Here is a 27,302-nt window from a genome sequence, read left to right on the forward strand (position 1 = left end):
CATGCAGTAAATGACCATAACTAAACGGTTTCAGAGCCATGAAGCCCACCCACCCTCGCATTGCTGAATTAACAGATTAACAGCTACACATAAGGAAAATGTCAGGTGTTAAATATTTTTCATTAGTAATACGTTGGAAATTTGTGACCTCATACAGGCTTATACAGTCTCTTGAGTGCCCCAACCGGAGTTCATTTGTATTTTATTACTTTTCAGCTTATAAGCATTTTGACACCAAACTCTTGACTGCTTTATTTGTAAGGATTTTTATTTCAATATCTGCCACTTAAAATACTTTTTGGTGTGTTGTTTGAAGCATAGTGTCCAGTGTGAGCATTTTTCTTTGTGCATTCATCCAGCACTTGTCTCAGGGCTCACTCTCTTTCAGGCACCGTGCTAGCTGTAGAGAGGTAACAGACCCACGGGGGCACATGAGGGCACAACAGCGGTGCCATACAGGATTCGGGAGGGGTCCCTGGAGGGGAACCAGGGGATTTGCTGATCCTTTATTTATAGTGGCTAAGAGCATGGAGTCTGGAGTCAGCCGGCCCAGATGCAAATCCTGACTCTGTCACTTACAAGATATATGATCTGGACTAGCTACTTCTCTTGGTCTGAGTGATGACCCCCCCCCCCCAAAAAAAAAGGGAGTATTCATGGTATAGACCTCATTAAATGAGGGAATATTTATAAACTCTTACAGTAGTGCTTGGTTCAGGGTTAGACTTGCTTAAATGTTTTACATCAAGTAAAATAAATAACATCTATTTTGACTGAAGTAAGGGCTAAAGAAAATTCTGTTGTGAAAAATGCAGAAACTAACTGGAAGGCACTTTAGTATTTGTTTTTAAAAGTATAGAACTTTAGATGATAGTCTGTATGGAAATTTATGAGCCCTGGGTTCTATCTCCAGCACGTTGGCTAACTTATTCCCTGTGTTTTTAGTTATTCTGCTGTTGCAGGTAAGGAGGAACTTTGTAACAACAAGAGAGGCTCCGGAAGTGAAATAAGCTGCCATTTGTGCTCTTGTAAATTTCTTTCTTACCACTAGAAATAGCCAAGCAGAGGCTGAACCTGCTTGAGATGTAGCTTTGAGGATGCCTACATTGGGTAGGAGCATGAGAGGGGGGTCAAATAAGGGAATTCCTAAGAGCCAGTGAAATTTTTTTTTTCAGTTGTGCTTTAGTCTATAAACCCTTGCAACTTTGGGCATCTGGAGATGTGCCAACTTTGGGCACTTTCGGTGGAGAGGACAGTTTCAGTTGGGAAGGATTCAGAAAGGTTGAAGGCAGAGGGTGGAGAGATTTAATATCTGGTCTGAAACATGAACGTCATTTTATAGAGGATGGGGGTGTGTTGCATGTTTTGAGTAGGGGAGTGACCAAGATTAAAAGGAAGGTTCTCACTCTTTTTTTTTTTTTTTTTTTTTTTTAATCTCAGGGAGATTAATCTGGTAACAAGTGCCCAAAGACTGGAAGTGGGAGTCCTGTTAGGAGACAGGCAGGCAGGGATAAGATAGTGTGCTAGAGGCATCCAGGATACCTTTTGAGGCTTAGGAACTGAGGTGAGCTGGTATAGGTTTTGGGGGGATCAGAAAGAGTGTTTGATATGCAATTCTAACCCATTTATTCATTCAGCAAATGTTCATTGAATGCAAGCGGTGCAGAGCTCCTAACCCCTGGTGATGGAGTCCTCATGCTGTTTTCATAAAGAGCAAAACAAACACATGTGCATTTGACGTGCAGCCTAAATGCCACCGTAGTAAGCCTCATTACCGGCAATTTATGCATTCTGCGAGAGCACCCGCGGAAACAATTCCTGTTATAAAAACAGAGGCTGCTTTCTCTGAACCTGTGCATGCAGTAGGTCCTTCACATTTATGAAAAGGTCTGATTGTGTTTGCAGTGACCACAAAGAGGTCAGATCAGTGGAGCTGAAGATGGCTAGTATGTTTGTGGTCAAGCCATATTTATTCATCATAGCCCAGAATGCCTCTAAACTCCAGACAGACTTCAAAGTACCATGATCTACTTGTGCCACTGTCTTTCTTTCCTTGTGTTCAGAATCTTCCAGTTTCTATTTCACTTCTTGCTCCATAGTTTGAGACTGGGAGTGGGCTTATTATTCCAAAGAACAGATGGCCAGCCTTTGAGAGCTGAATGCATTTTTGCAGAGATTATCAGTATAGCACTTAGCACATTGTTGGTGCTCAAGAAATGTACCAAAAGTTAAAATAGGTTTTTAAATAGACTGATGTTGCTACTGTTGAGGTCCCCCATGGGAGTTTTTAAATCTCCAGTGTTAGAAAAATGTCTACCCATCCTTCGAAAAGCAAACAAAAAGGACCTGGAATAGAAATTTCCTTTTATATTTTCTGCCCAAAGGTGACTCTTCCCTGCTTCTCCAACATTAAATGCCTGGAAAATAGATAGGATTACAACCTTCTAATGCCAGGCGGGTATTTTTAACCTAAGCACAGTACAGAAATGTGCAGTGCCCCTTCAAAACCCTGGGAAGCCCTTCCTATACTCATCTTACAAGGTAATGGAGGCACAAAGATGGCCTTCTGCTCAATTCTTTGGGAAATGGAATGTCTTGATCCCTGTTTGCCTTGACCATGATATTTCTGAGCAGCTCTGCTCCTTGTCACATGTATTTGCCACACTTAGCACAGGCCACACAAGTGGCCTCTGTCAACTCTGATAAAAAGGGAAGCTCAGCACCCTTTTATGAACATTCTCCTTTTAACCTGTCAGGCCCTAAAATTAGGAAGGAGCTGCTATCACGGTACATTCTTCTCTCTGAAGGGCCCGCCCTCTGCAGTTTACTTTTCCTCTGTCATCTCTGAGCACGTCCCTTTACTGATGATCCTGAGAGCCCTGGCACTTGTCTCAGATAGCACCAGGTCTGAACTAGAACAAATGTGGGTTGAAGATTGTTTTCAGAAGCTTCAGTGGTTGCCCATGTTTGAATGTCTCAGCAAAATTGATTTTATTACCAAAGGTATTCATCTCAAGAAAAGTGATCGTTTCAGTGGAGATGGCTAGTCTTTTCATAACTGATGTTCTCTTGAAGAACAGTAATGTTTCCTTGATTTGTTTATGTGTCCTTGCTCCACTTTTTTTTAAAGGAAAATTTTTTTATTTCATCTTTTCAAAACCCATCTCTTAACTACACATTAAGACAACTGGGCATGTATTCAGTGACCATCATCTCATGCCTAAGCATGCTTCCAGAGTGATACTACTTTATAATTGGTGGCGCCTCTGGAAAGTCATACTTGACAATAAAGGATAGTCATTTCTGGTGTGTGTTTTTTTTTTTTTTTTTTTTTTAACTATATACTTTATGTAAGTAGAAACCCTTTGTCTCTTTTCTTCAATAGTTTTTTTAATTTAAAGAATTCAACTTGAGGATCTGTGAGATCTTATCTGTTAAATAATCATTCATTAGAATATGGGCTTAAATATACAGAATTGGAATCTGCTTTAAATTTAATTGATTGCTTAGAAGGTTGGGGTTGCTTTCTTTAGGATTGTCATAAGCATTTTTTTTTTTGTTTCATTTGTGAAGTTAATTGTATCTGTTATACTTTTAAAAATATCATTGAAACTGAATTATTTTAGTAGAATGACATTGCAGATACACTGAAATTTTTATTATTTTAGTAATCTGCCTTCAAGATGGTAACACTGATGACTGTTTGGAGAAGGATCATCTTTCCAAGAAGACCTTTTTTGCTTTAAAAAATAGTAAATATTATAACCTCTGTATCTGAAATGTGGCTTTTGACATGCTTGAATGAGTCTCCTTTCAAGAGGGTAACAAAAACAGAAAAGCCAATAAATCACAGTATCTCTGGCAGAATATTTGTCCCCTGGATTCCCTAGAGACTGGTGATCATTGTCTTGAGAGGAAAAAAAATCTATTAAATCAGTGCCAAAGCTTCTAACATTTGCAAAATATTAGATAGTTTACACCCAATAAAGATATTTACAAGGAAGTAATAACACAGTGAATTACTTTGTGATAAGAGTAGGAAAAAAACCTGGACCAGGGACTTAGAGCATGGTGGTAATTTTCCATAAACTGGCAGCGTTACCTTGGCAGGTATCTTATCTTCATGGACCTCAGGTTTGCCATTCATATAATAAGAGAGGGTGACCAGCTTATGAGGTCCCAGAGTGACAGTCTCTCCTTGTATCTAAAACATTGCAAATCTCCAGAATTTGGGATTATCTTATTAATTCCCCGGGCTGAGAAAGAACTGATACCAGCTTTTTTTTAACCAAGTGGCACGGTCTTGGGACTGCTCAGAAAAGACCCGTCACTGTCCTCTATCGACAAACAGCGCGGGCTTCACAGAGAATGTAGACCTTCATTGCCTTGTTGTGCTGAATGTTCTTGGTTCAAGATGTGGAGTAACATTATTACACTGCTGTGAGAGTCTCCAAAGTGAGGCATTTAAGTTTTAAAGGGGAGAGAAATAAAATTAAGGAAGGAAGCTTTCTTAATCTAGTGTTTGAGCAACCTTTGGCTGGCTCACTAATGTTTAGAACTGACTTTGAATGGCTGCCGTGATGTTTATTTTGACTTGTGCTGTCCCTGATGAAGCTTTCATGTGGCCACATGCTTAAGTAGACCCTCTTATGAGATCTCCCAGGAGCTTCTTCAGTGGTAGTTGCAGTCTGTCAAGGGGAAGCGTGTGCCCAAGGACAGACCCTGTTACATTGGTGTCGCGGGCTTCTTGTGGAACTGGCTCTATTGCACAACCTATTTGCTCTGCTGCTGACAGGAAGAAGGGAAGGCAGGGCCCATCAGCTTCACATGACGAGCCATTACCGCTGGATGATAGAGAGACTTTCTCTGTTACTCAAGTAGCCGCCTGTTAGATCTTGTGTGAGCACTTTGTTTTCCTGTCCATTAAGGATCCCATAAGAGCCCTGGCATCCCATTAAAGGGCTGTGCCCACAGTGGACCCTCAAAAACAATGGATGTGTATGGCCAGCGCCCTCTCATTTGGTTACAAGTATGAGGGGATAAAAAGTAAGTCGTTTTGCTTTTTAACTTGAACCTAAGTATTGTCATGGCAATAGGCTATTAAATAATGGAAGAATTACACATGGATTTAAACTTTGGCAGTTGTCTACTCATAAGGCACTAATGGCTTTTGTACATATATATATATATTACATTCTAATTTTTGTGTGTTACTGATAGTAGTTTCAGGTTCTATTCCTACCACAGTGCCACTTTAGCAAATGAGAGGCGTCAGGGAGACAGTTGGTTTTGAGGCTAGTGCTGTATGGAACCCTGAGCAGGTCCACCAGTACAAATGGCGGAGGGGAGGCCTGGCTGTGGGAACTGAAAGGACTGAGAGGTCCTTGGCACAAGACCAGATTCTGAGTTGGCAGTCGAGTGGCTGAAAAGAGAGAGAAATGAGAGAGCACTGTTAATAACCAAAATAAAAGAACCCCAAGGAAGTACATCCCACGTATACCCAGGGCATGGTGTCTTGCAGGTATAGAGGGGCCACCTGCCATGTGAGATCACAGCCCCTTGTGTGGCCTGCAAGTGTGATCTTGAAGGTCCGTAGCAGAGAGTAATTTATTAAAGCTCTCTGAGATGGCAGAGGTAGGTTTGCAGAGAGAAAAGAAGAGACTGAGTATGGAAAACAGTAGCATGTGGTGGGAAGAAGAAGAACTAGTCTGGATTGGTTAGGAAGGCTGGAAAAGAATTAGGGAAATACAGAAGGACCCAAGAGATACGCTGCCCAAGAACCCAAAGCAGTTGCCAGATAGAGATCAAAACAGATGAGGCCTGGGAAGAAACCAGTTAAAAAATAGCATTTCTGAACAGTGGGGGAAAGAATAATTCTTCCATAAATGGTACATAATAGTTGGCCATTTGGGGGAAAGACCATATGTAAAAATAAACTCCATTTGGATTATAAATATAAATGTAAAAACTCAAAATGAAAATATAGACAAATATTTATATAACTTGGGGTGAGAAACTTCTGTCTACATATGTGGTATATATATTCAAGATACCACAAAGAGAATTAAAAGGTTATAGGCTGGGAAGAAATGCAAGCAAAACATGGCAGGGGGAAAAAAGGTAGTATCTTTAATGTAAGAATAGTTTCAGGGTGCCTTGGTGGCTCAATCGGTTGAGCAGCGTCCGACTTCGGCTCAGGTCCTGATATCTTGGTTTGTGAGTACCAGCCCTGTGTCAAGCTCTGTGCTGACAGCTCAGAGCCTGGAGCCTGCTTCCAATTCTGTGTCTCCCTCTCTCTCTGCCCCTCCCCCACTTACAGTCTGCCCCCCCACCACCTCTCAAAAATAGACATTAAAAAAAAACTAGTTTCTATAAACTAATCAGAAAAGTAACACAATAAAAGAACAGATACACTTTGTTTTCTGAGGAAGAGACATAAAATGACTAAAATGAAAATGTTTGCTAATTTAAAACTAATCTTAAAGCAATTATGAAATGGTAATATTTGCCTATTAGACCAGCAAAAATTAAAATCCATTTTAACATCCACTGCTGATAAGAAATGTACACTGAGGTAATTGCTGTCACTAAGGACTTAAATTGATACACTGTTTTTAGAGAATTATTTTTCAGAATATATTGAATTTTTAAATGGACGTATACTTTGATCTGGCAATCTCATTTCTAAGAATATATCCTACAGAAATCATAGCAGGAGTATATGAGATTTATCTAAAAGGGATTTATTCCATTGTTGATGAGAGAAAAAGAATAGTCTGAATATCCATCAGTGAGGAAGTGATTAAATGTATTGGTGTACATTCATATGAAATGCTAGGCTGCCATTTTTGTTTTTCATTTTTTGTGGTTTCTTTTAATGAGGCAAGTCTGGGTGCTTTAACGTGGAAAGCATTCCATGATATCTTGCTAAGTGAGGAGAGGAGGAGTACACTGTAGGCCAATGTTAGCCTGATTCTGTGTATCGCCATATAACAATAACCCGAATATGTGCGAATATGTACGAATAGATGTGTCTCTATAAGCCTATGAAAAACTTGTGAAGGTTATGCACCACCGGGGCAGAGGTGAAGGTAGAGGGGCAAGGAGAAAGATAGAAACATTCGCTGATGCCCTTTAAGGGTGGTGGTGGAGACAAGAGTGAATGAGGTTGGAAGGCGTGAGCTGGGGTGTGGGTTACTGTGGAGATGATTGATCAGGAAGGAAGAGGGAAATGGAAATTTAGCTCTAGAGGCACATAGGGCAATGCAAAAGATTTTCGTTTTGTGTTACATAGGATAGGAGAAGTCGGAGTGTGTTTGCATGCCAAGGAAAGGGAGAAAATACGAAAAGAAAACATTGTGGTAGTCAGAAGTGTGGTGGGGGGTTGTCAAGGACTGGAATCTCTCTCTGGAGTTTCAGAGGGTGAGTGAAGTTGGCAGAAGGTTTTTTAAGAACTCCAAGCAGATGGCCTCTATGACGACAGGCAAGACAAAGAGTAGGGGATGCAAATGGGTGGTGCTGGGAATGGAAGAAAATGGAAAGTGTTGGGAACAGCTACTCTGGAGTTGATTTAGGCACAAAAAAAGGGTATAAGGAGGACATTTAGGAAAAGACATAGGGAGGAAAAGAAGGAAAGAGAAGCAAGGAACTCGTTTAGGGAAAGGGAAAAAAAAGACCTAAAGCATAAGTTCAGAGCCCATGACTTCAGGTATTACTGATTTGCAGCAAAGTGAGTGGACATTTTCTGAGTGCCAGCAGCTCGGAGAAGGAGAAAGGATCCAGGGGGGTTAGGTTAGCATTAGAGGATTTCAGGCATAGTGACACCACGAGGGCTGCTAAGGGTCTCAAGTTGGGCGAGAAAGCCCAAGTGAAGCTGACAAAGCAAGAGAATATAAGGGACTGAATGTTGTAATAAGAGTTGGAAAAAAAAAAAGAAAACAGATACCCCAGGAGTAAAGGAGGGAAGGAGGTGGTGGAAAAACAAGTTGGAGTCACACAGGGGGAACATCAGAGTTCCTTGCAGAGAGTCTCAGGTTCTGAGGGCAAAGACAGAGCCAGGTGATGGGTGTTTGCACTGCCCGTTGGTTTGTCTCCATGCACCTCGAGTCCCATGAGGGAAGAAGTTAGCTAGGTCTTGTCCAGTGCCTGGCACGTAACGGACACACAGCAAACATCTGAACAAGTGGCCAGCGTGGCATGGAAGCTAAGGTATCTGCAAGGACAGGATGCTGGATGGGTCCTCAATTGCACTGTGAAAGTCGCTAAAGAAAATAGTACGAAAACGAGGGGGAAGAAAAATATAGCCTTCCATATTGAATTGTCAAGGATGGTGGGGACACACCTGGTTTTAGTTGACACAGTTGACAAGGAGAGAGGGGGTGATAAAAGTAAATTGTGTGACTAGCTTTTGAGCCCTGATCCACCTGTGCCAGAATAGGTAGGAGACCTGCTAAATCTGCAGGTTTGAGCGCTCCACCCCAGACCTATGGAGTCAGAATTTCTGGGAACGCAATTTGGGAAACTGCATATTTAACATGTTTGTCATAGATGCTGAGGCCCACCCAGTAAGACTGGGTTTGAGAAGTAAATGGAAATAAGGAGTCTGCCAGCTTCTCATCCTATCCAAGCAAATCCAGAGCAGTGGGAAAGACAACCCCAAAGCATCTTAAAAGTTTTTGAAGGAAGCGGCTTTAAGAGGAAATCAGTTTCAGTTAAGTCAAAGAAGTACAAAGCATGTGATGGAAATGGCAGGGCTATTTTTAATGACTGTTTCTAAAATGTTCACATGGATTCATTCCATGGTTATGAAGAGACTCAAGATTCCATTTGCCCTTTTATTGAAGAGTCAGGTTAAGGTTTATTATCAATTTCCGTTCCATAAACAGAAATGGCATAGAACACTGCTGTGTGTGTGTGTAGAGATGTGATAAAATCTGTATACACGCATATCTATATGGTGTGTATATTTATTTCAAGTCGGAAATAGCCTTCTTATAAGGAGTTTTCTTGAAGGTGATTTTACTGTAATCATCTCACAGTGCCCTTTCACTTTTGGACAGCGTTCAAAATGTTGTTATTTTAACATCCGAATGACACAGACTTAAGCTTGGATATATTTTTGCAACTACGGCCCGAAGCGGACTTTATGCTTCTGATGGTATCTTCTAAAAGGATTCCTTTGTCCTGGAGCCAGACAGGGGAGACTTGCAGGTGTTGGAGATGTACAGGTGGCCACAAGAAGGGTGGTACCAGAGCAGCCAAACTGTCACAGAGCAACAAGATGGGCACTCTAGGAACAGAAGGAGAGTCAGCTTAGTGGGGACTAGAGGGCCATCAGCCCTGCTGACTGGGTGAAGAGTGGGGTTCAGACGAGGGTATTGCCTGATGACGGGTGAGCTGGATTGGAGAGAGATCAGGGGTTTGAGGATAGGTGTAAATTGGAGGGAATGCTATTTTTGAACAGATGACTCATTTAAGGTAGAATCACGTGAGACACGGGTGCCTCAGTCAGTTAAGTGTCCAACTCTTGATTTCAGCTGAGGTCATGATCTCACAGTTCGTGGGATCAAGCCCTACATCAGCCTCTGTGCTGACAGCAGGGATCCTGCTTGGGATTCATCCTCCCCCCCCCTCTCCCTCCCTCCCTCCCTCCCTCCCCTGCTCTCTCTTTTTCTCTCTCTCAAAAGAAATAAACTTTATTTAAAGAAAAAAAAAAAAAAAAAGAATCGTGTGAGACACTTTGTTCCCCTGCTCCAAATTCTCAAGTCTGAGCTGAAGGCCCTATATTTGAGTTCATTAGCCCCAGCCAATGACTTGGAACTTGCTCCTCTTACTGTGCATTTACTTGTAGCACCCACACAGTTACACTCTATTAGAGGCTGCTAACTGGCCTCTAACAACTTTAAAGTGTGCCCCTTTTGATAATTCTGAACCCTGCAGAGTATTGTCCATGATTCCTAAACTCTCAAATTTACGTCTCAGTATTTGTCTCCGAAGTCAAAAACAAATGCTTCTTTTTTTGCTATTATTTCTTGGCAGGGTTCCAAATACTACCAAGTTTGCAGGCTTTTATGGTGGCCCCGTAGTGCTTTTCTCTAAATCTGCACCCCTACCTCCCAACCCCTGGTTGATTTCCAAGGACTTTGTGGCAACTTCCTACAATAGAACTACCTTAAAAAGCTTTGGATAAAATATGGCTCCAAGCCACAGAGTGCAAAGGCTTATGTCCTTGAGTGTACCATGGAAGGTCAGCAAGACGTTTCTGAACTAGAACACTTTCCAGGTGTCATTTGGGGTAAACACACCATGTTTGCCCAAACAGAAAGCTGTTTACAGGTTTTCTGTCTGGAAGAAGCCATTTTCCGCTTTTGGGGGCTTATCAGTTATTCTATGGCTTATCACTTGACTAGCATTCAATGTTCTCTTCCTTATGCTTTTTCTCTTACTCCTTTTATCCAAGGAGTAATGAATATAGAAATGTTGACTGAACTTGCCCAAGGTTGCCCAGACTCTGGCAAGTTTGATGAGCCTTAATTAAGAATGCTGGAGAAAATGTCTTTAACCAGGAATAATAGGATTTCTTTATCGTTGTTGTTCTACACTGTAACCTAATATATGCTTTGTAGTTGCTAACAGTTACTTAATATCTTAACACAGAAGAAATGAAGAGTTGTCTTAACATGTAGAGAGGAGGTTGAATATGAAATGTGTTTCCTAGAAAAGTTTCCCCAAATTGAATTGTTTGGTAGGATGGCCAGATCTGACTTTTCCGGTGCTGGGAGAGTGACAAGGAGTAGAGAACTGAATGCCTGTTCTCTTCCGTGGACCATGCAGTAGGCACAGTGGCCCCATTAGGGGCTGAAGAGCTGAGGCCAGGGGATAATAAATGGCTCACCCAAGGTCACCTGATTAGATAGTTGTGGAATAAGAATTCAAGTTCAGGTGTCCCTACTTTCAGACACTTGACTCCACACTATCTCCATAAAAACTGAAAGATGCTTCACCACTAAATAGCCAGTGAATGGTACTAGATCTCCATTGTGCTTCTCTCTATCTTCAAGAGAGAATTCACTACCTGCACGTTTTTCCATTTAAAAGCATGCAAGTGTTTGTTGACTAACTTCTACTAAATCTACTCTACTTTCTTTTGTTCTAGATTTTCTACCCCAGTAAGGATGGTACAAAGATTCCAATGTTCATTGTACATAAAAAGGGCATAAAATTGGATGGCTCTCATCCTGCTTTCTTATATGGCTACGGCGGCTTCAACATATCTATCACACCCAACTACAGGTAAGCACAGGATACTCTTGGAACTTCAGCGTATATTTAATCCTCACCATAGAGTGGGAAGAGACCAGAGACTAGTCTATTAACTCATTTTTAAAGTATATTTAACTGTATATTTCTTGCTTGTTTTTGTGGAGGAGCAGGGTTGTGTGTTAAGTATGTATACTTTGGGTCAGGAATTTCAGGATTGTTCACAAGCTAATTTTATGTCTTCAGTGAACGGGTTGTTTGAGAACTAGATGCTGAGGCTATATATAGCTGCCAGGCTACAGAAGGTTAGCATCAACTGAGGTCTTACAGAAAGGAAGCTTGTACCTTCAGTGTTTATCATTTGCTGTCACGCCACTGTCCTCAGTATTCTTTTCAGAGGGAATGTTTTTTCAGCTAATGATTATATTTTTCAGCAGCACAGAGTCTTAAAATAGACCATTTTAACATTCTACCACAGTATATTTTCTGTATATTCTGTTACTTCATTTTAAACTGTTCGGTTTATGTGATGATTTACCAACAAGTATTGTTCGAGGGGGGAAAATCTGCATTGTTACATTTGCTATTATTTAAACATCTTCTGTCAGTTATTTGCAAACTTGATTTCAGTATCCGATTCACAGTATAAAACGGAGTTTGTGGTGAACATTTTTGGTAAAAACGAGGAGTCTCCTACCGACAAGACCAGCTTTAAGCCAACTTCTAAATAGAGCCTCATAGGAAATCTGGTCATATTCAGGAAGAAATGTATGGACAGGTGACTACCAGGACATAAATTCAGAGTAGATTCAAATAGCTGCCCAAAATTTGAAGACAAGGAAACTGTTACTTTGTTTTGAGCCTTTGACAGCTAAGTACTTAGGACTTGATCAAGTATGAAACACGGTCCCTGCCCTGAAATACTTGATATTATGAACTGCCTTGGATATCTGCTTAAAGAGTTTGATTTTGTCCTTTTGTTAGTGAGAAGCTGATGAAGTTGTAAAATCATCATGTAGACCAGTATTTTCAAAGGATTTGTGAGGCATCATTACACGAATAAAATGAAGGGAAGCCAGTCAGATGAGTGGAGTAATGGTTGCTCTTCATTCACTGTCCAGCGACAGTGCTATTTCTACGTCCTGCAAGCCGCCTCCGCACCAACCATTGTTCTAGGCAGGGCCTGAGCTACAGGTGGGCTGCCATGTCATTGTGTGCCCCTCTTTATCACTCAAAGTGATGAAATCCAAGCTTCAGCAAACAAGTCAGAGACTTGCACCCTGAGCCTCGCTTCCCTTAGTCGCTACAGTGGGACTTAGTTAGAGACAACGTGGATTTCTCAGCTGATCTGTTGTAGCTAAAACTGCTTGTCTTCGTTCATTTGTACAAATAGTTATTAATCCTGCTCTTTTGGGATTTGAGAGATGAATAAGGGAGGGTCCCTGTACCATTTTTATCCCAGGACCCAGAAGATAGGCTGGGAGCTTCCGTAGAGACCATCAAGGGTGCATGAAAAATGTTGATGAGAAGACCAAATGATTGGAAATCCATTTGGCCAATCCAGTCGTGTGGTATGACCGCCTCCCCAGACTCCCTTTCTCTGCATCCTCAAGACTCGGGAAATTACCACTCAGGCCATCTAGAGTCCCAGGTTACAGAGACCTGCATTTCCCCAGTTACTAAAAAGGGAGAACGATAAAATTTTCATGAACATTTCTCAAAACACAATTAATTTTAGCTAACAGCAAATAGATGTCATTCAGCACTGTGAGGGTCAGACTGGAAAGAGGAAGAGAAAACAAAATCCAGATTTCCCAAAGGACTTACTTAACTCTTTCTCCTAGCAACTTTATGCTATAGTGTCTTATTTAGTGCTTATTTATAGTGCTTATTTAGTGCTTATTTCTAGAAAACCTTCTCCAGCCCTGAGACCTCCATGCTTGCTTTCTGGCCTGTGTCCTTGGTCTCCTCTACCTCTCTCACACCTTGTGTTACCTAATTTAGCATCATAATGTCTGTAAAACTGGAAACACTCTTTAAAACCCATATTTTAGGGGCGCCTGGGTGGCTTGGTCGGTTAAGCGTCCGACTTCGGCTCAGGTCACGATCTCGCGGTCCGTGAGTTCTAGCCCCGCGTCGGGCTCTGTGCCGACAGCTCAGAGCCTGGAGCCTGTTTCAGATTCTGTGTCTCCCTCTCTCTGTGACCCTCCCCCGTTCATGCTCTGTCTCTCTCTGTCTCAAAAATAAATAAACGTTAAAAAAAAAAAAATTTAAAACCCATATTTTAAAGAGGTTTCTTTCTTCCAACTTGCATAGTTAGGAGAAAGATACCAGAAACAGTGGAGCAGGGACCACCACTAGGGATTCCTGCCAGCCCAGAGCTATTCGCACCAGGGCTGTGTCATGTGGCTGGTGATACTCAGTTTGCCGATACGGTTCTTTAAAAGATGGACTCAGTATGAAATGAGGGCTTCTGGTTCTTTCTCTGTTTGCATTGTGAATCATGTACTACCAGGGTGCCTGGGTGGCTCAGTCGGTTGAGCGTCCAACTCTTGATTTTGGCTCTGGTCATGATCCCAGGGTTGCGGGATCAGGTCCCACATGGGGCTTCATGCTGACTGTGGAGCCTATTTAAGATTCTCTCCCTCTCTCTTTCTCCCTCTTCCTTTGCCCCTCTGCCCCACTTGCACACACACACTCTCTCTCTAAAAATAAAGTTTAAAAAATGAATTATGTATTCTCACTTCATATAGTAAAATATTTACCAGTATAGAAAAATGAGATAAACCGAATGCTCATGAAAATGTATGAACTTTGCAGTTAAACATTAATCAGAACTTTTATATTTTTCACTTTAATCAAATAATATAAAAATATGAATCTATTTCAGTATTTTACATGTGGAATGTCTTCAGGGATACATTTTCTTTTTGATGGAGGGAGACAACATGGTCCTTACCAGGCAGTTAACAGAAGGTTAACTGTTTGCTCTGTTTCTCAGTGTGTCCAGGCTCATCTTTGTGAGACACATGGGCGGTGTCCTTGCAGTGGCCAACATCAGAGGAGGCGGCGAATACGGAGAGACGTGGCATAAAGGTGAAGTATTTTCTCTACAGAAACACAGACATGGCATAGCGAAAGCTACATCTGAATGAGCTGACGGGGTCAGGAGCAGAAAAGTGTTTGGCTAGACAAGTGAAAAATAAGGTATTTTCAAACATGTTGCAGGCACCACTGCCCCTCTAAAAACAAGTCCGTGTTTTCACATTTTGTTTCCCTTTGTAATCTGTTTATTTTAATCTAATGAAGTATGTATTTTTCAGAAACATTCCTTTTAGACCATAATCAGAATTGGTGGGTTTTTGTTTTGTTTTGTTTTCATTTTTGTTTTGTTTTTTAGCAATGCACTAGGTACATTTTTATCTATCACTGTCAAAAGTGAATCTGCAGGGCACTTTTTGGTATTTATTCTGTCTCTTCTTAGTAAATACCAGGTTGGTCGTGTGGCATTATTTGGCTCTCTCAAATAGGTCATTTTCTCTTAAAAGAAAAAGAGCAATCTAAAATAGAGCTTCCTGGGCATTTCTTTCCTTGTTTTCTCTGATTTTCCCATGATTGCTGAGAAGTAGCATCCTCCTGGCCTTACTGCTATGACTCCATGATGGGTAGGTTTTAGACCCAGGAGCTCCATCCTTTGTCTTTCTGGTTTTAATGATTTAGGCTCCGGTCTCTGGGCTCCTGAAACGTGTATTCCAGTTGGCTGAGAATACTGCTTCTATATGAAACTTCATTCTCCAGACTGTAATAATTTTTTAAAGCCCTAACTCTTCCTTTTCTTTATATATGGGGTACATCCTTTCTCCCAGCCTTTTGTGTATCTAGAATTCATAGACTAACCAATAGCTGGAGGAGGATGCAGGAACACACGTTCACCCTCACAGCCCCAGGTTTCTCCCCTCTCTTGACCCTTGACCATCATTTATGAGAAAGCCTGCTAGGACAAAGGTGGCCACCAGTGCTTGGTCAGCAGCCCCAGGTTAAAGGGGTCTTTTCCCACAGTAGGAACAGCAGATCTGTGTATATCTACTTGTTCCCAAATTTGAGGCCTTTTCTGCATCAAATCCAGTCCGCAATGATGAGGATAGATCTGTAAAGAGATTTTTCATAAGTACCTGTTACATGTCAAGATGTAGGAAAGGCCAGGTCTGACTGCCTGAACATTCACCAAGCACCCCAAGGGCTGACATCAGATAAATTATTTGAGCATCTTAGCAAGAGTATTTCTCATTAACAAATGGGCTCCTGACCTGCCTGCCATCATTAGGTCAACTACTCCCATGTGTCATCCCCAAAGACTTTATCGATGGTCATTGTGTAATTTTGACCCTGACCTGATATTAAGAGTTTAATTACATTAAAATCATACTGTGATATTAAGAGATGATTGATCAAATAAGAAAATCTCTACATACCATATATTTGACTCGTATCCCAAATCCGTATGCTAAGTCTGGATCCCTGAAACACCTGATTTACTAATGACAACGTTTGTTTTAACTCACATACACCCCTATGTGGACTCCTGGTCCTGTGGCCCTCTCCTGGAGAACCCAGATTCTTCCCCATAAAACCCCTCTGGTCGTCAGGTGTCTACCATGCTATGTATGATAGGCACAGTGCTCTTTCTCATCTCTGTATTAATTAGAACCAACTTATTGTCCAAAAGCCCTGGGTGGAGTTTGGAGCTTGAGGGAGGCTAACAGTAGACGATCTGTGCCGTGTTTAAACTGATTCATAAACTTCTCCAGATTTAGGCATAGGACCAGAAATGTACTTTTCCAGTTAGACCCCAGTATACTGAACATTGATATACCTAAATTCTGTTCTGTTTATGTATGGAGTTTAAAATTTAGTGCTCTTTAGAAAATATAGTCATATATCCAAAATGATATTATTTCTGGAAACTAAGTAATCCTAGCTGTTCTAATTCACTGATAATTTCTGATTAAAATTTTAATAACATTTGTTTTGATATGAAAAAATTTCTTCGTAGCACTGCTTCATCTTTAATTGAATTTCTGTAGAAGTGGTTAATCTCAGATATCTAATTAGAGCTATGCCTGCTTCTTGTTCATTTCATAGGCAGTTATTTCAGACATCTGTTCTTTTGAGGGTACATCTTTGACTTCTGGCCTTCACTTTTAGGTATTCCAAGACCTTACAAATGTTCCTCTCTTTACGTAATTTGCATGGTTGTATACATTGGATGACTTCTAGATGAGGAAATCCGGATTCTCTGGGGAGATGTCTGAGATCTTCATTCAAGAACTGAGGAACTGTAATAGGCTGCTCTCTGCAGCACTACCTTCCCACCTAATTCCTGCTTACATTCCTTAATTAAGAGCAAAACCGAAGAACTTCTTTCTCATCGTTAGGATTTCAGTCTCCTGCAAAGGGGAGAGAGCTGAGAAGCACACCTGTGCAGAGCACTGCTGTTGTCCCCGGGTGGGGGAGGCACACACAGCCCCATCGTTGTTCACTAGGTGGAGCTCAGAAAGGGTTGAGCACAGCTCAAGGTTAAGTTCAGCTTCTCCAAAACCTAGGTTCGTTCTGATTACATGCTTTCATACTTTGGTCCTCATGGTTCTCTGACATAACAGATCATCTCTTCTCTTTGGGGCACTGCTGTTGTATTTAGAAAAATACAAATCCACCGTATGGCTTGGTGATTGTGGTATTGATGGATTTCCATGATGCATATTCTTTTTTTTTAATTTTTTTTTTTTAACATTTATTTATTTTTGAGACAGAGAGAGACAGAGCATGAACGGGGGAGGGGCAGAGAGAGAGGGAGACACAGAATCGGAAGCAGGCTCCAGGCTCTGAGCCATCAGCCCAGAGCCTGACGCGGGGCTCGAACTCACGGACCGCGAGATTGTGACCTGAGCCGAAGTCGGACGCTTAACCGACTGAGCCACCCAGGCACCCCCATGATGCATATTCTTAATGTGGTGTCAGCCCATTGTGTTTAAGTACTCAATAGTTGAAACTCTGCCCTATCATTTGAATTCCATTTAGGTTAAAATTGTCTTTTTTTAATGTTTTGTTTCTTAACCAGTCTTTCACTTTGGCACATTGCAGGTGGTATCTTGGCAAACAAACAGAACTGCTTTGATGACTTTCAGCATGCTGCAGAATATCTCATCAAGGAAGGTTACACATCTCCCAAGAGGCTGACTATTAATGGAGGTTCAAATGGAGGCCTCTTAGTGGGTGAGAACTGGATTTTATTGTACTTACTAGTTAACACTCTGGGGGTTTTCAGATACACTGTAGACAGCTCTTGATTTACTTGGCTCATGGATGGGAGCAGTGGTCCAAAGATAACAAAACCCATTTGTATTGGAGTAGGTACCTGATAAATGACACATAAAGACCCAGCTGAGGGGCACCTGGGTGGCTCTGTCGGTTAAGCGTTCGACTTCAGCTCAAGTCATGATCTCATAGTTCATGGGTTTGAGCCCCACATCAGGCTCTGTGCTGACAGCTCGGAGCCTGCTTCAGATTTTATGTGTGTCTCTCTTTCTGCCCCTCCCCAACTCACACTCTGTCTCTCTCCCTCTCTCTGAAAAGTAAATAAACATTAAAAAAAAAAAGATACTGCTAAACCCATCTTACGTAGACTTGATTCACGATAGCCTGAAAAGCTGTCCCACCTGTCTGCCCTGAGCTCTTCTGAGCTGCACACTGGGTAGGACCCTGTCGCCACACGGATCCACAGGTTTATAGAGTTCAGCCATCACGGGACTGAGCCTGATAACCCCTATGGTTGTGCTACTCAGAACTTGCATGATCATCATGAAACATTTGTTGAACACCTGTGCTGTGGGTGCAGCGAGAGGAGAGATGGAGAAAATGAGGTAGCATACAGATGGATGCACAGCGTAACAGTAATGAGCGAGTTCATACTGTTAGTTCTCACTTGCTGAGCACCTGTGCTGGGCCCAGGGCTGAGCTCTTCTCATGCATATTCTCATTTGACACTCACACAACCCAAGAGACAGGAACTGACTGGGATTGGGTTAGTCCCGTTTTCCTAATGACTCAGGAGCACTGAAGGTTGAGTAGCTTGCCTAGGGTCACACAGCTGGAAAGTGTGTGATGCTGGGGTTGCACCCCAACACTATGGTTTTAGAGTCTCCTTTAACCTGTAAGTGGCACTGCCTCAAAGTGGCTTGTCCTAATTTTCGGTAGTTAAATTTCACTTGGTAACGAACATTTATGGGCTTTGCTTGCTAGGGTCCTACACCAACGTCATTAGGATATGACGGGCCGTTGTACAAATGTAGGCTGGACTTACAGGCACAAGTTAAAAACACATGTGAAAATCCACTGTTTTGGAAGAGGGTTCAGGGAGGACAGCACATTCACTCAGTTTCCTTATCCTTGAAATGTACTGAGTCATTGCAAAACCTGAATACCTACCTGTTTTTACTCTTTACCCCAATAGAATATAGTCTTGTAAAAAAATTTTCCCATGTAGGTAAAATACATACGTCCAAAATAATTTGTTCGAATTTAGACAGGGCATTGATACAGTTTCAAACAACACAGACACCACCTCTGACCCCACGGAGCTTTTGTTCTAGTGGAGGAGGCAGACAACACACCAAAGGCCCTGAGGCCAGCAAGAGCACAGAGCATTCTGGCGACAGTAAAGAGGCCCACGTCTGTTGCTGGGCATGGTGAGCGAGGGAGAGTGTCAGGAGAGGTGAGAGACGGCAGGAGGCGAAAGCAGGCAGGACCCCGTAGCCAGTGTAAGGACCCAGTTTACTCTGTGAAATAAGAAGCCTTTGGGGGAGTGTCATAATTTGACTTATTTTGTAATGGGATCAATCAGGGCAGACGGAAGGGGAGGTGAGGGCAGAAAGGCAGGCGGCCAGGGAGGAGGCCTCCATCCCAGTGAGGCCCAGTGGTGGCATGGCGATGGAGGTAGCAAGAAGGGAGCAGATTCTGGGTGTGTCCTGAATTTGAGTGAACTGAATTTGCACGTGGATTGTATGTGAAGGTGTAAAAGAGAAGCATTAAGGGCAAATCTAAGATTTAATGAGAAGGGATATTGAAAATACCATCTGATTCTAATAGTGGGAGAATTGTTCTATAATTTACTCTTTCATCCAATAACTCCTTTATGTTTTCAGTTTGATATTCAGGAACTGGTTTATGTCTTTTGGCAAACCTGGTCCCATGAGGAACTTGCAGAATTGGATTTCCCTTTGTCAATGTGTTGAATGCTTATTAAAAAGGGGCTTATGAAAAGCCCCTCTCACATCTGAGTGAGAGAATCAGGGTCCCCCAGGGTAGGACTCAGGATCTGGCATTATGAATGAGGACTGAAATCAGAATTAGGGTGCGAACTAGGTTTTTTGCCAGAGGCAGGAAAAGCCCAGATTTTCTTGACTAACTCTTCGTCATGCCAGCTTTGGTGTGACTCCCCTGCAAAGCCTCCCTATCTGCCTTACACCGGGTTGGGTACCCCTACCCCCCACTTCCATAGCACCCAGACTTGCCCATACTGGAATTGCTTGTTCACTTATCTTTCCCACTAAAACATTTACTGGTATATCTCCAGTGCTGGCACACAGCAGGATGTTCAATAAACACTTGTTGAATTATCAAAACAAAGAAATACATTTATATAACTTAAGTATACAAAGAAGAATATTTTAAAACAGTACAAGAATGTGTACTGTTTAGGTGATTAATTAGAGCCCGTTCTGGGTTTCAGGCCCTGCCTTGGGCTGTATGAACAGTTTCTACTCACGACACTTCCCACACCACGGGTGTGGGGTTTTTCCCCAACATCAACCAATTCTCCAACTCTCCAGACACCCACTGGATGTCTTACAACTCAGTTCCGTTCTGATACTGCCCACAGTCAGCACAGGCTCCACATGGCAAGAACTCCGACTCACAAAACTGCCCCCACTTCAGACACCCAAGTCCAAGCCTCTTGTATTTCTGACTGACTGGCTATCAGCTGGGGTTCCCATACCTGCCTCCTCAGGTTTGAGAATCTGCTAGAACAGTTCATAGACCTGAGGAACGGTAAGATGGAAGACATGCATAGAGTAGGGGATGGGGTAGAGGGGTGCTCACAGAACTAACATGCCCTCTCCGGGAATGCCACCCATCCAGTATTTCAGTGTGTTCGCCATCCTGGAAGCTCTTTGAACTCCACTGTTAAGGGGTTTTACGGAGGTTCTATTGTGCAGGCATGATAGATTAAATCATTACTGTTATTAATTCAGTTTTCAGCCCCTCCCTCCCCAGAGGTCAGGGGTGGGGATTAAAGATCCACCTCTCCAATCACATGGTTGGCTTCCGGCCACCAGTCCCCACCATGTAGCCATCTAGGGAGCCACCAAGAGTCACCTCTTTAGCATAAACTCAGGTATGGTTGAAAGGGGCCAGTTATTTCTTACCCCTATCACTCAGTAAATCCCAAGAGTTTCAGAAGTTCTGTGCTAGGAACTGGGGACAGGGACTAAATATGTATTTCTTATTATGTCATAGATCCTGAACAAGTTTTCTTCGTGGAAACAAAAAAAAAAAAAAAAAAAGGAAAGGGAGCAGGAGACACAGATTTTCCAGGAAGTCCTTGAGTTTTTCCAAATAACACTCCCCTATTGAGATTCACTTTGGGGAGTAAAGCTCTATTCCTGGTGAGAATACCCTACCCCTCAGATATAGTGAAAGGAGGGAGAAAAGCTTATGGCCATTAGGCAGGGGGATTTATGATGGTTTCTTCCTGTGCTCTAGGAAAAAGGATAACCATGGGTCTGAAAGTATTTAAAATGTTATTTTGTTTTTGTTTATTTAGATGTTTAATGATAGACTGCCTCCCTTTTCTATCTTGGTTTTCAGCTGCTTGTGCAAATCAGCGTCCTGACCTCTTCGGTTGTGTTATTGCCCAAGTTGGAGTAATGGACATGCTGAAGTTCCATAAATATACCATTGGTCATGCCTGGACCACCGATTATGGGTGCTCAGACAGCAAACAACACTTCGAATGGCTTATCAAGTAAGGTTTGAATTCATATTGATATATATACATATATGTATATATACAGATATATGTATACGTATATGTGTATATATATGTGTGTGTGTGTGTGTGTGTTGCTAACCGTGTGATATTATACTACTGAACAGAGTCAAAAAGATAAGTGTTTGACTCTTTGTCCTCTACAGTTTCTCATATTTGCATATAACTTACTGCAAAAGTAGGGAAAGTGATGGGAGTACCTGTGTGTCTTCCTTGTTTTGACCTTTAACAACAACAGACTACAAAGATGTGATAGGCAGACTTGTAAGCCCCACCCCACCCCAGATTCCTGTCCCCTGGTTTCTTTAATCAGACACTAATCTGGGTGCTGCTGTGAAGGGACTTTACAGATTAAATTAAGGTCGCCAGTCAGCTCACCTTAAAATAAGGAGATAATCCTGGATTACTGAAGTGGGCCCAGTCTAGTGACTAACCCTTAAAGGCAGAGCACTTTCTCTGGCTGGAGTCAGGGAATGCAGCAGAAAGGGAGGTCAGATTGGAATCATGAGGGCTAGATCTGCCATTGCTGGCTTTGAAGATGGGGGAAGGGGCCTGTGGGACCTGAGAACAGTCCCCAGCCATCATTCAGTCATCAAAGAAATGGAAACCTCAGTCCTGTAACCACATGGGAACTGAATGAGTCTGGAAATAGATTTTCTTCCCAGAATTTCCTGATAAGAGCCCAGCCAGCCGACACCTGGATTTCAGCTGAGACCCAGAGCAGAGAAGCCAGTTGGGCCAGCCCAGACATCTGACCGAAAGAACTGTGAGAATCTATGTGGGGCACCTGGGTGGCTCAGTCAGTTGAGCATCCAGCTCAGGTCATAATCCCAAGGTCATGGGATCCAGCCCCATGAATCAGGCTCTGCACTGAGCAGGCTCCCTGCTCGGGATTCTTTCTCTTAAGGAAAAAAAAAAAAAAAAGATATCTGTGTTGTTTTAAAAGCTGCCAAACTTATGGTAATTTGTTATCCTAGCAATCACAAAATAATAGAAAAAGGTGTCATCATACATTACATCTATATATGGAATTTTTAAAGAAGGAAATAGAGATGTATGCAAGTACATTAAACTTATTTTGTTCTCTCAGTGTAACCATGTATATTTGAAACTACAAATCACATTATGAAAGTATTGCACAGCTTCATTCCTCGCCTTCAAACACTTTGGCAAGAACAGTGAGAAAATGGCAGGTGTTTAGACTCTTCGAGACTGCAAGCTACATTCTTTTCACTTCCCACATTTAGGGGTTTGGAGACCGTTATCAGCAGCAGTTAGGAATTGCCCTTAGGATGGTGCAAGAGCTCTGTGTCCCCTGTCCCAACCTTCTCAGTCAACTTTAAATTTCAGTACAGTAATTTCTCCAAAAACTTTTTCTTTCAGTGCTTTTTGTGGCTAGCTCCTCACTTAGAGATTCTGCTAAAATGACTAAAGTTTTTTCGTTAAATACTTTTAAACACACAGATAACCTCATTGGCAAATACCAGTAAAAGCTGAATATTTAAAGAGGCTCTAGTTCAAATTAAAGAAAATACACACGTAGGGAGAGAAGTCCCATCTAAACTCAGTTGAAAATACTGACTGAATTGTTTATCAAAGGCAACAAAATATTCAGTGGAACTTAATACTTCTAAAATTAATTTGGGGGGAAAGAAGGTTCTAAGTATTTTTTTCTCTCAAGATGTTGTCTGGGATATTCCTACTTTAGACTTTAATTTTCCAAACTGGCACTCGCAGGCAGTAGTCTCCTCATACCTCCTGTTCCCAAATGAGCAGAGAGCTCAGCCCTACACCACAAGCTGAGCCAGAGGGGGGCCTTACCGGGAGCTGCTCAAACCCTGCAGCGTGTCCCATGAAGCACCGTCTGGAGACTAAACGGGGTCTCCCCAATGAAGGAGCTGAATTTCCAAGTTTGGGAATAGCTTCAATAAATTTTCTACAGAACTTCTCAGAATCTTTGATGTATAAGTGTGGCATGTGTGTGAATCACACAGGTAGGGGTTGGTATTCTGAGTAGGCAGAGTTTTCCAAACCTTTTTCCCCAAGAACTAACCCTTATCTGGGGTTGATCCAAGAGCAGTCTTAAATGAATCAGAAAACCGATCCATTGCCACCCCCCTCTTTTCTGTTGGGAGGCTTACCTCCAGAACTTTTCAGCCTTGATATGGTTAAGTGAGCAGAAATTTTACTGTTTTTGACTATTCACCCTCCAAATAAAACTCTACTAAAATAGTTGATGGTATTCATTAATACCGAACGCTCTGCAAGACATGATGTCCATATTGAGTCAAATGTGAAGAAAAAATAAGACATCTTGCTCACCTAACTACTATCAATTACTGTTTAATTTGGCTACACTTTTATTCTTAAAACCCTTTTGTTAGCTTACCTGGAAGGCTGTGCTTCAGAAGGCGCCTCCTTCTTTCTGCTGGCCTGTGAGAGCCGCCAAGAGGCCCAGAGGGGACCCGTGTTCTTCCCAGGACTGCCAAGCTGAGCCTGGAATAAAAGTTTCATAGATATTAAAGGGGCAAAAAGCTGTAACTTTGAATTTCAAGTTTTCCAACAAAAGAAAGGCTTGCACCTATGACGTCCACAATCAGTAGTTTAAAGTCAGTTCGCTTTGTAGTCACGAAAAAGTAAGTCTAAAGAGTATGGGAATCATTCAAGACCGTAAGTGTGTATATATAGTCACGGTCATTTCAACAGCCCCGTGAGTTTTTTGCTTTTTACAAAGTCTTCCAAAGCGCGAGCAAATACATGACACCGCTGCCCGGTTTCCAACAGCGCAGCCCGCTAGGGCCCAGCTGACGATGCAGGCAGGGTCTGTGGCGGTCCCCCGTGTGCCAGCTAGCTGCAGCCGTCGCTGGAGAAGTTAAGCTGCTACGCTGCCTTGCTCACTGGGCCCACCAGTCCTCCTTGATGAGCCTAGCGAACAAACAATTTTGCTTTTGATATCTGGCCCCACGAAACTGCCTCTGTCTTTCAGATATTCTCCGTTGCATAACGTGAAGTTACCGGAGGCAGACGACATCCAGTACCCGTCCATGCTTCTCCTCACCGCCGACCACGATGACCGCGTGGTCCCACTCCACTCCCTGAAGTTCATTGCCACCCTTCAGTACATCGTGGGCCGTAGCCGGAAGCAGAGCAACCCCCTGCTTATCCACGTGGACACCAAGGCAGGCCACGGGGCTGGGAAGCCCACGGCCAAAGTGATAGAAGAAGTCTCAGATATGTTTGCATTCATAGCACGGTGCCTGAACATCGACTGGATTCAGTAAATGGAATTTCCCACTCCCTCCTGACAGCCGGGGAAAACCTCAAGGGCTTTCACACCGTTAACTCGGAGAAACCACTGGGCATCATGCTTCCCCACGTGGACACTATTCCCGCACTCACAGACTGCAGTTGAACAGAACTGCTGCGGGAATTTTATCTTTTTTAGGCTTCTCCTTTTTAGCAAGCCCTTGGCGTTTCTTTTTCCACCCTGTGCAGGCACATGTTTTAAAAAAAAAAAAAAATTAAAAAGGCATGTTTGGATAAATAGCTAAATGGCAGCCAACACATCGTGAATAATAGATCGCTGAATTCAGAGCCGTAGTCGGGCACACTTCATATAGAGCACTCAGTGAAATGTGCTTCTGTAACCGTAACCAATATAGCTTTAAATGTGAGAGCTGTTCTCATGAAAAAGACTTCTTTACAACAATAATAAATGTTATTTAAGAATGGGAGGCTTGATTTCTGGTTCCTTTGTGTTGAGGGGCATTCTGGATCACATCACTTTTGTGTTGGAAAAGCAGTTCGCCTTTCCGTACAAGTTAGTTTCCAAACAAGGAAATCCTAGAAGGCCAGCCCTGAGAAGAGGTTGAGTGCATCCATTCCAGCTCCCTGGTTTATTGTGATGCGGCCATTAGAGGCAGGCTCACTCTCCTCTGTATTAACCACTCAGCCGATCATCGGAGCCAGGGCTCTTTTGCTTTGGACACCTCTTCTTAAAAAGCAGCAGACCAGAAGCTTCAGATTATTGACCTATCAGTTTGGTTACAAACTATCCTGGACATCAGAGTACCTAGCATATAAAACTAAGAGATCACACGAGTGAACTACCCAGATACATCTATCCAAACTTACCTTAAAATCAGAAATTTCAGCATTTCCCAAGCTGTTTCCCCCCATGGACCACTTAGGAACAGACTTAAACAGTTTCGGTCCCTCACCCCTGCCACCTTTTTAAGAGGAGGATATACCATTCCTCAAAGTATAGTTCATAACATTTCAAGGCATTAACATCTCATGAAACACTGTTCCTTTGGGTATCAGTCTGGGAAATGCTGATCTAATTTATGAGAGGAAAACAGTTTCTTCTTTGTCTTGCTTCATCAGATGACTAAAATAAAACCACTACTTTGTAGGAAGTATCTTAACCTTAAAAAACTTTAAAAGATCACCTCGTTATTCCATTAACTTGTACTTCCCCAGATAAGTCCGATTTTCCAATCGTACATATTTGTGCTTTTCTTTAGAGCTCTGCCTTTCACATTGAGGTCTGAAATTAGACACCGTTTTCTGTCAAGTATATATCACTACATAGCAAGCCTAGCTGAAAGGTGGCTGCTTTCTCATCTAGAATCAGGTATTCTATCAGAGTTTCAATAAGAAATGTATACAGTGTGGCTGTCATCGAACATGTGATGCACTGTATCCCCCTCCCCCCGAGAAAAGTGTGCCACCCGCTATCAGCACGTACAGACTGACATCACCACCACCCACCACCTACCGGGAGAGATGCTAACACCAGCTGCCATGCACCTGCTGATCAGCATGGCAGGGAAAAAAATACAGTTGCATAGATAAGCTAGAGGCAGCCTTTCCCTTAGACCAGTTGGGTCATTTGAGGTACGAACAACTGGGTTGTTCCCAGTCAGCCCAGAGCATTGTCAAGCTGGCACAAAATCCAGCCCTACTTTGCCGCTGAGGTCTCCTACTTAACAGTGGAAAGTGAAAATGCAGTGGGTAGGGTCTCAGCTTCAGGAGAAGTCAGTCAGGCCCAGGTTCAAATCCCAACTCTCACTTAGTGAGTGGTAGTTATGAGAAATAAGCAATACGGTACACTTATAAAAATGCCTACCAAATAATTGGTCTCTAATTGCAAGTTCTCTCACATCTACATTTTAGCTGGTTAACTGAGCCCACAAACTGAAGGTAGCTTTTTTAAAAATTGTTTCTAATGTTTTTTTTTTTTGAGACAGAAAATGTGGGGGAGGGGCAGAGTAGCTGAAGCAGGGTCCACGCTGACAGAAGAGAGTCTGATATGGGGGGCTTAAACTCACAAACTGAGATCACGACCTGAGCCAAAGACGCTTAACCGACTGAGCTACTGAGGCACCCCTGCGGGTAGCTTTCTTAAGCCTTAAACATTAGAAGTAGATGAGGTTGGCTCCTTCCCAAATCTCAGGTATCTCCCCTATTAGATGCCACCTTCTCCTGTCCAGTGCTCTGCCCCTCCACTCTGTCTTACACTGATCTATGGTGTTTTGAAAACAAAGCTGCACACATTGCACAGGTAGTCTAACTGCCTCATCACAGGGCCTTGCTACACACACCATAGAGCATTTGTGGCTTTTGTGAAATAGTCACATTTACCATGTTTCATGTGTACACACCTGGAATAGTGTAAAATTTGGCAATTACTGTGTCCTAATACTCCCACTAGAACTTCGGCAATTACACACAAATGGTGCTGCTCGCTGGAAAGATTAAATTTCACCTAAAAAAGCCTGTCACCAGTCTGTATTATACACAGTTTCACCAGCCTTGGGGAGTTCCCTGGGACAGACCACATAGCCATTGACCAGAAAGGCTACAAAGACTCAAAGGTGCATGAAAGACAGGATTGAAAGCTGTGAGGGGCCCAGAAAAAAAGCAGAGATCG

At 42.5% G+C, this 27,302-nt stretch overlaps 1 protein-coding gene and 2 long non-coding RNA genes across 4 annotated transcripts in view; 1 reads left to right on the top strand and 2 right to left on the bottom strand.

Moving 5' to 3' along the window:
* LOC128777668 (uncharacterized) overlaps positions 1–23,797 on the bottom strand; it is a 43,933-nt gene extending 20,136 nt beyond the window's left edge. Inside the window, exon 1 of the long non-coding RNA XR_008422938.1 lies at positions 23,757–23,797. This is a non-coding gene — a long non-coding RNA (uncharacterized LOC128777668). The remainder of the gene's footprint in view (positions 1–23,756) is intronic.
* PREP (prolyl endopeptidase) overlaps positions 1–25,101 on the top strand; it is a 119,727-nt gene extending 94,626 nt beyond the window's left edge. Inside the window, exons 11-15 of the mRNA XM_019442989.2 lie at positions 11,156–11,292; positions 14,261–14,355; positions 17,401–17,532; positions 21,187–21,343; positions 24,354–25,101. Of these exons, the coding sequence (XP_019298534.1) occupies positions 11,156–11,292; positions 14,261–14,355; positions 17,401–17,532; positions 21,187–21,343; positions 24,354–24,648 (816 nt within the window). The 3' untranslated portion in view covers positions 24,649–25,101. The remainder of the gene's footprint in view (positions 1–11,155; positions 11,293–14,260; positions 14,356–17,400; positions 17,533–21,186; positions 21,344–24,353) is intronic.
* Positions 23,787–27,302, bottom strand: part of LOC109263476 (uncharacterized) — a 128,509-nt gene continuing 124,993 nt past the window's right edge. For both annotated transcript variants that reach the window (XR_002078226.2, XR_008422937.1), the window contains one exon: positions 23,787–23,863. This is a non-coding gene — a long non-coding RNA (uncharacterized LOC109263476). The remainder of the gene's footprint in view (positions 23,864–27,302) is intronic.

The sequence above is a fragment of the Panthera pardus genome, unplaced genomic scaffold (genome assembly GCF_024362965.1).
Source record: "Panthera pardus isolate Hobbes unplaced genomic scaffold, ASM2436296v1 HiC_scaffold_17, whole genome shotgun sequence".
NCBI lineage: Eukaryota > Metazoa > Chordata > Mammalia > Carnivora > Felidae > Panthera > Panthera pardus.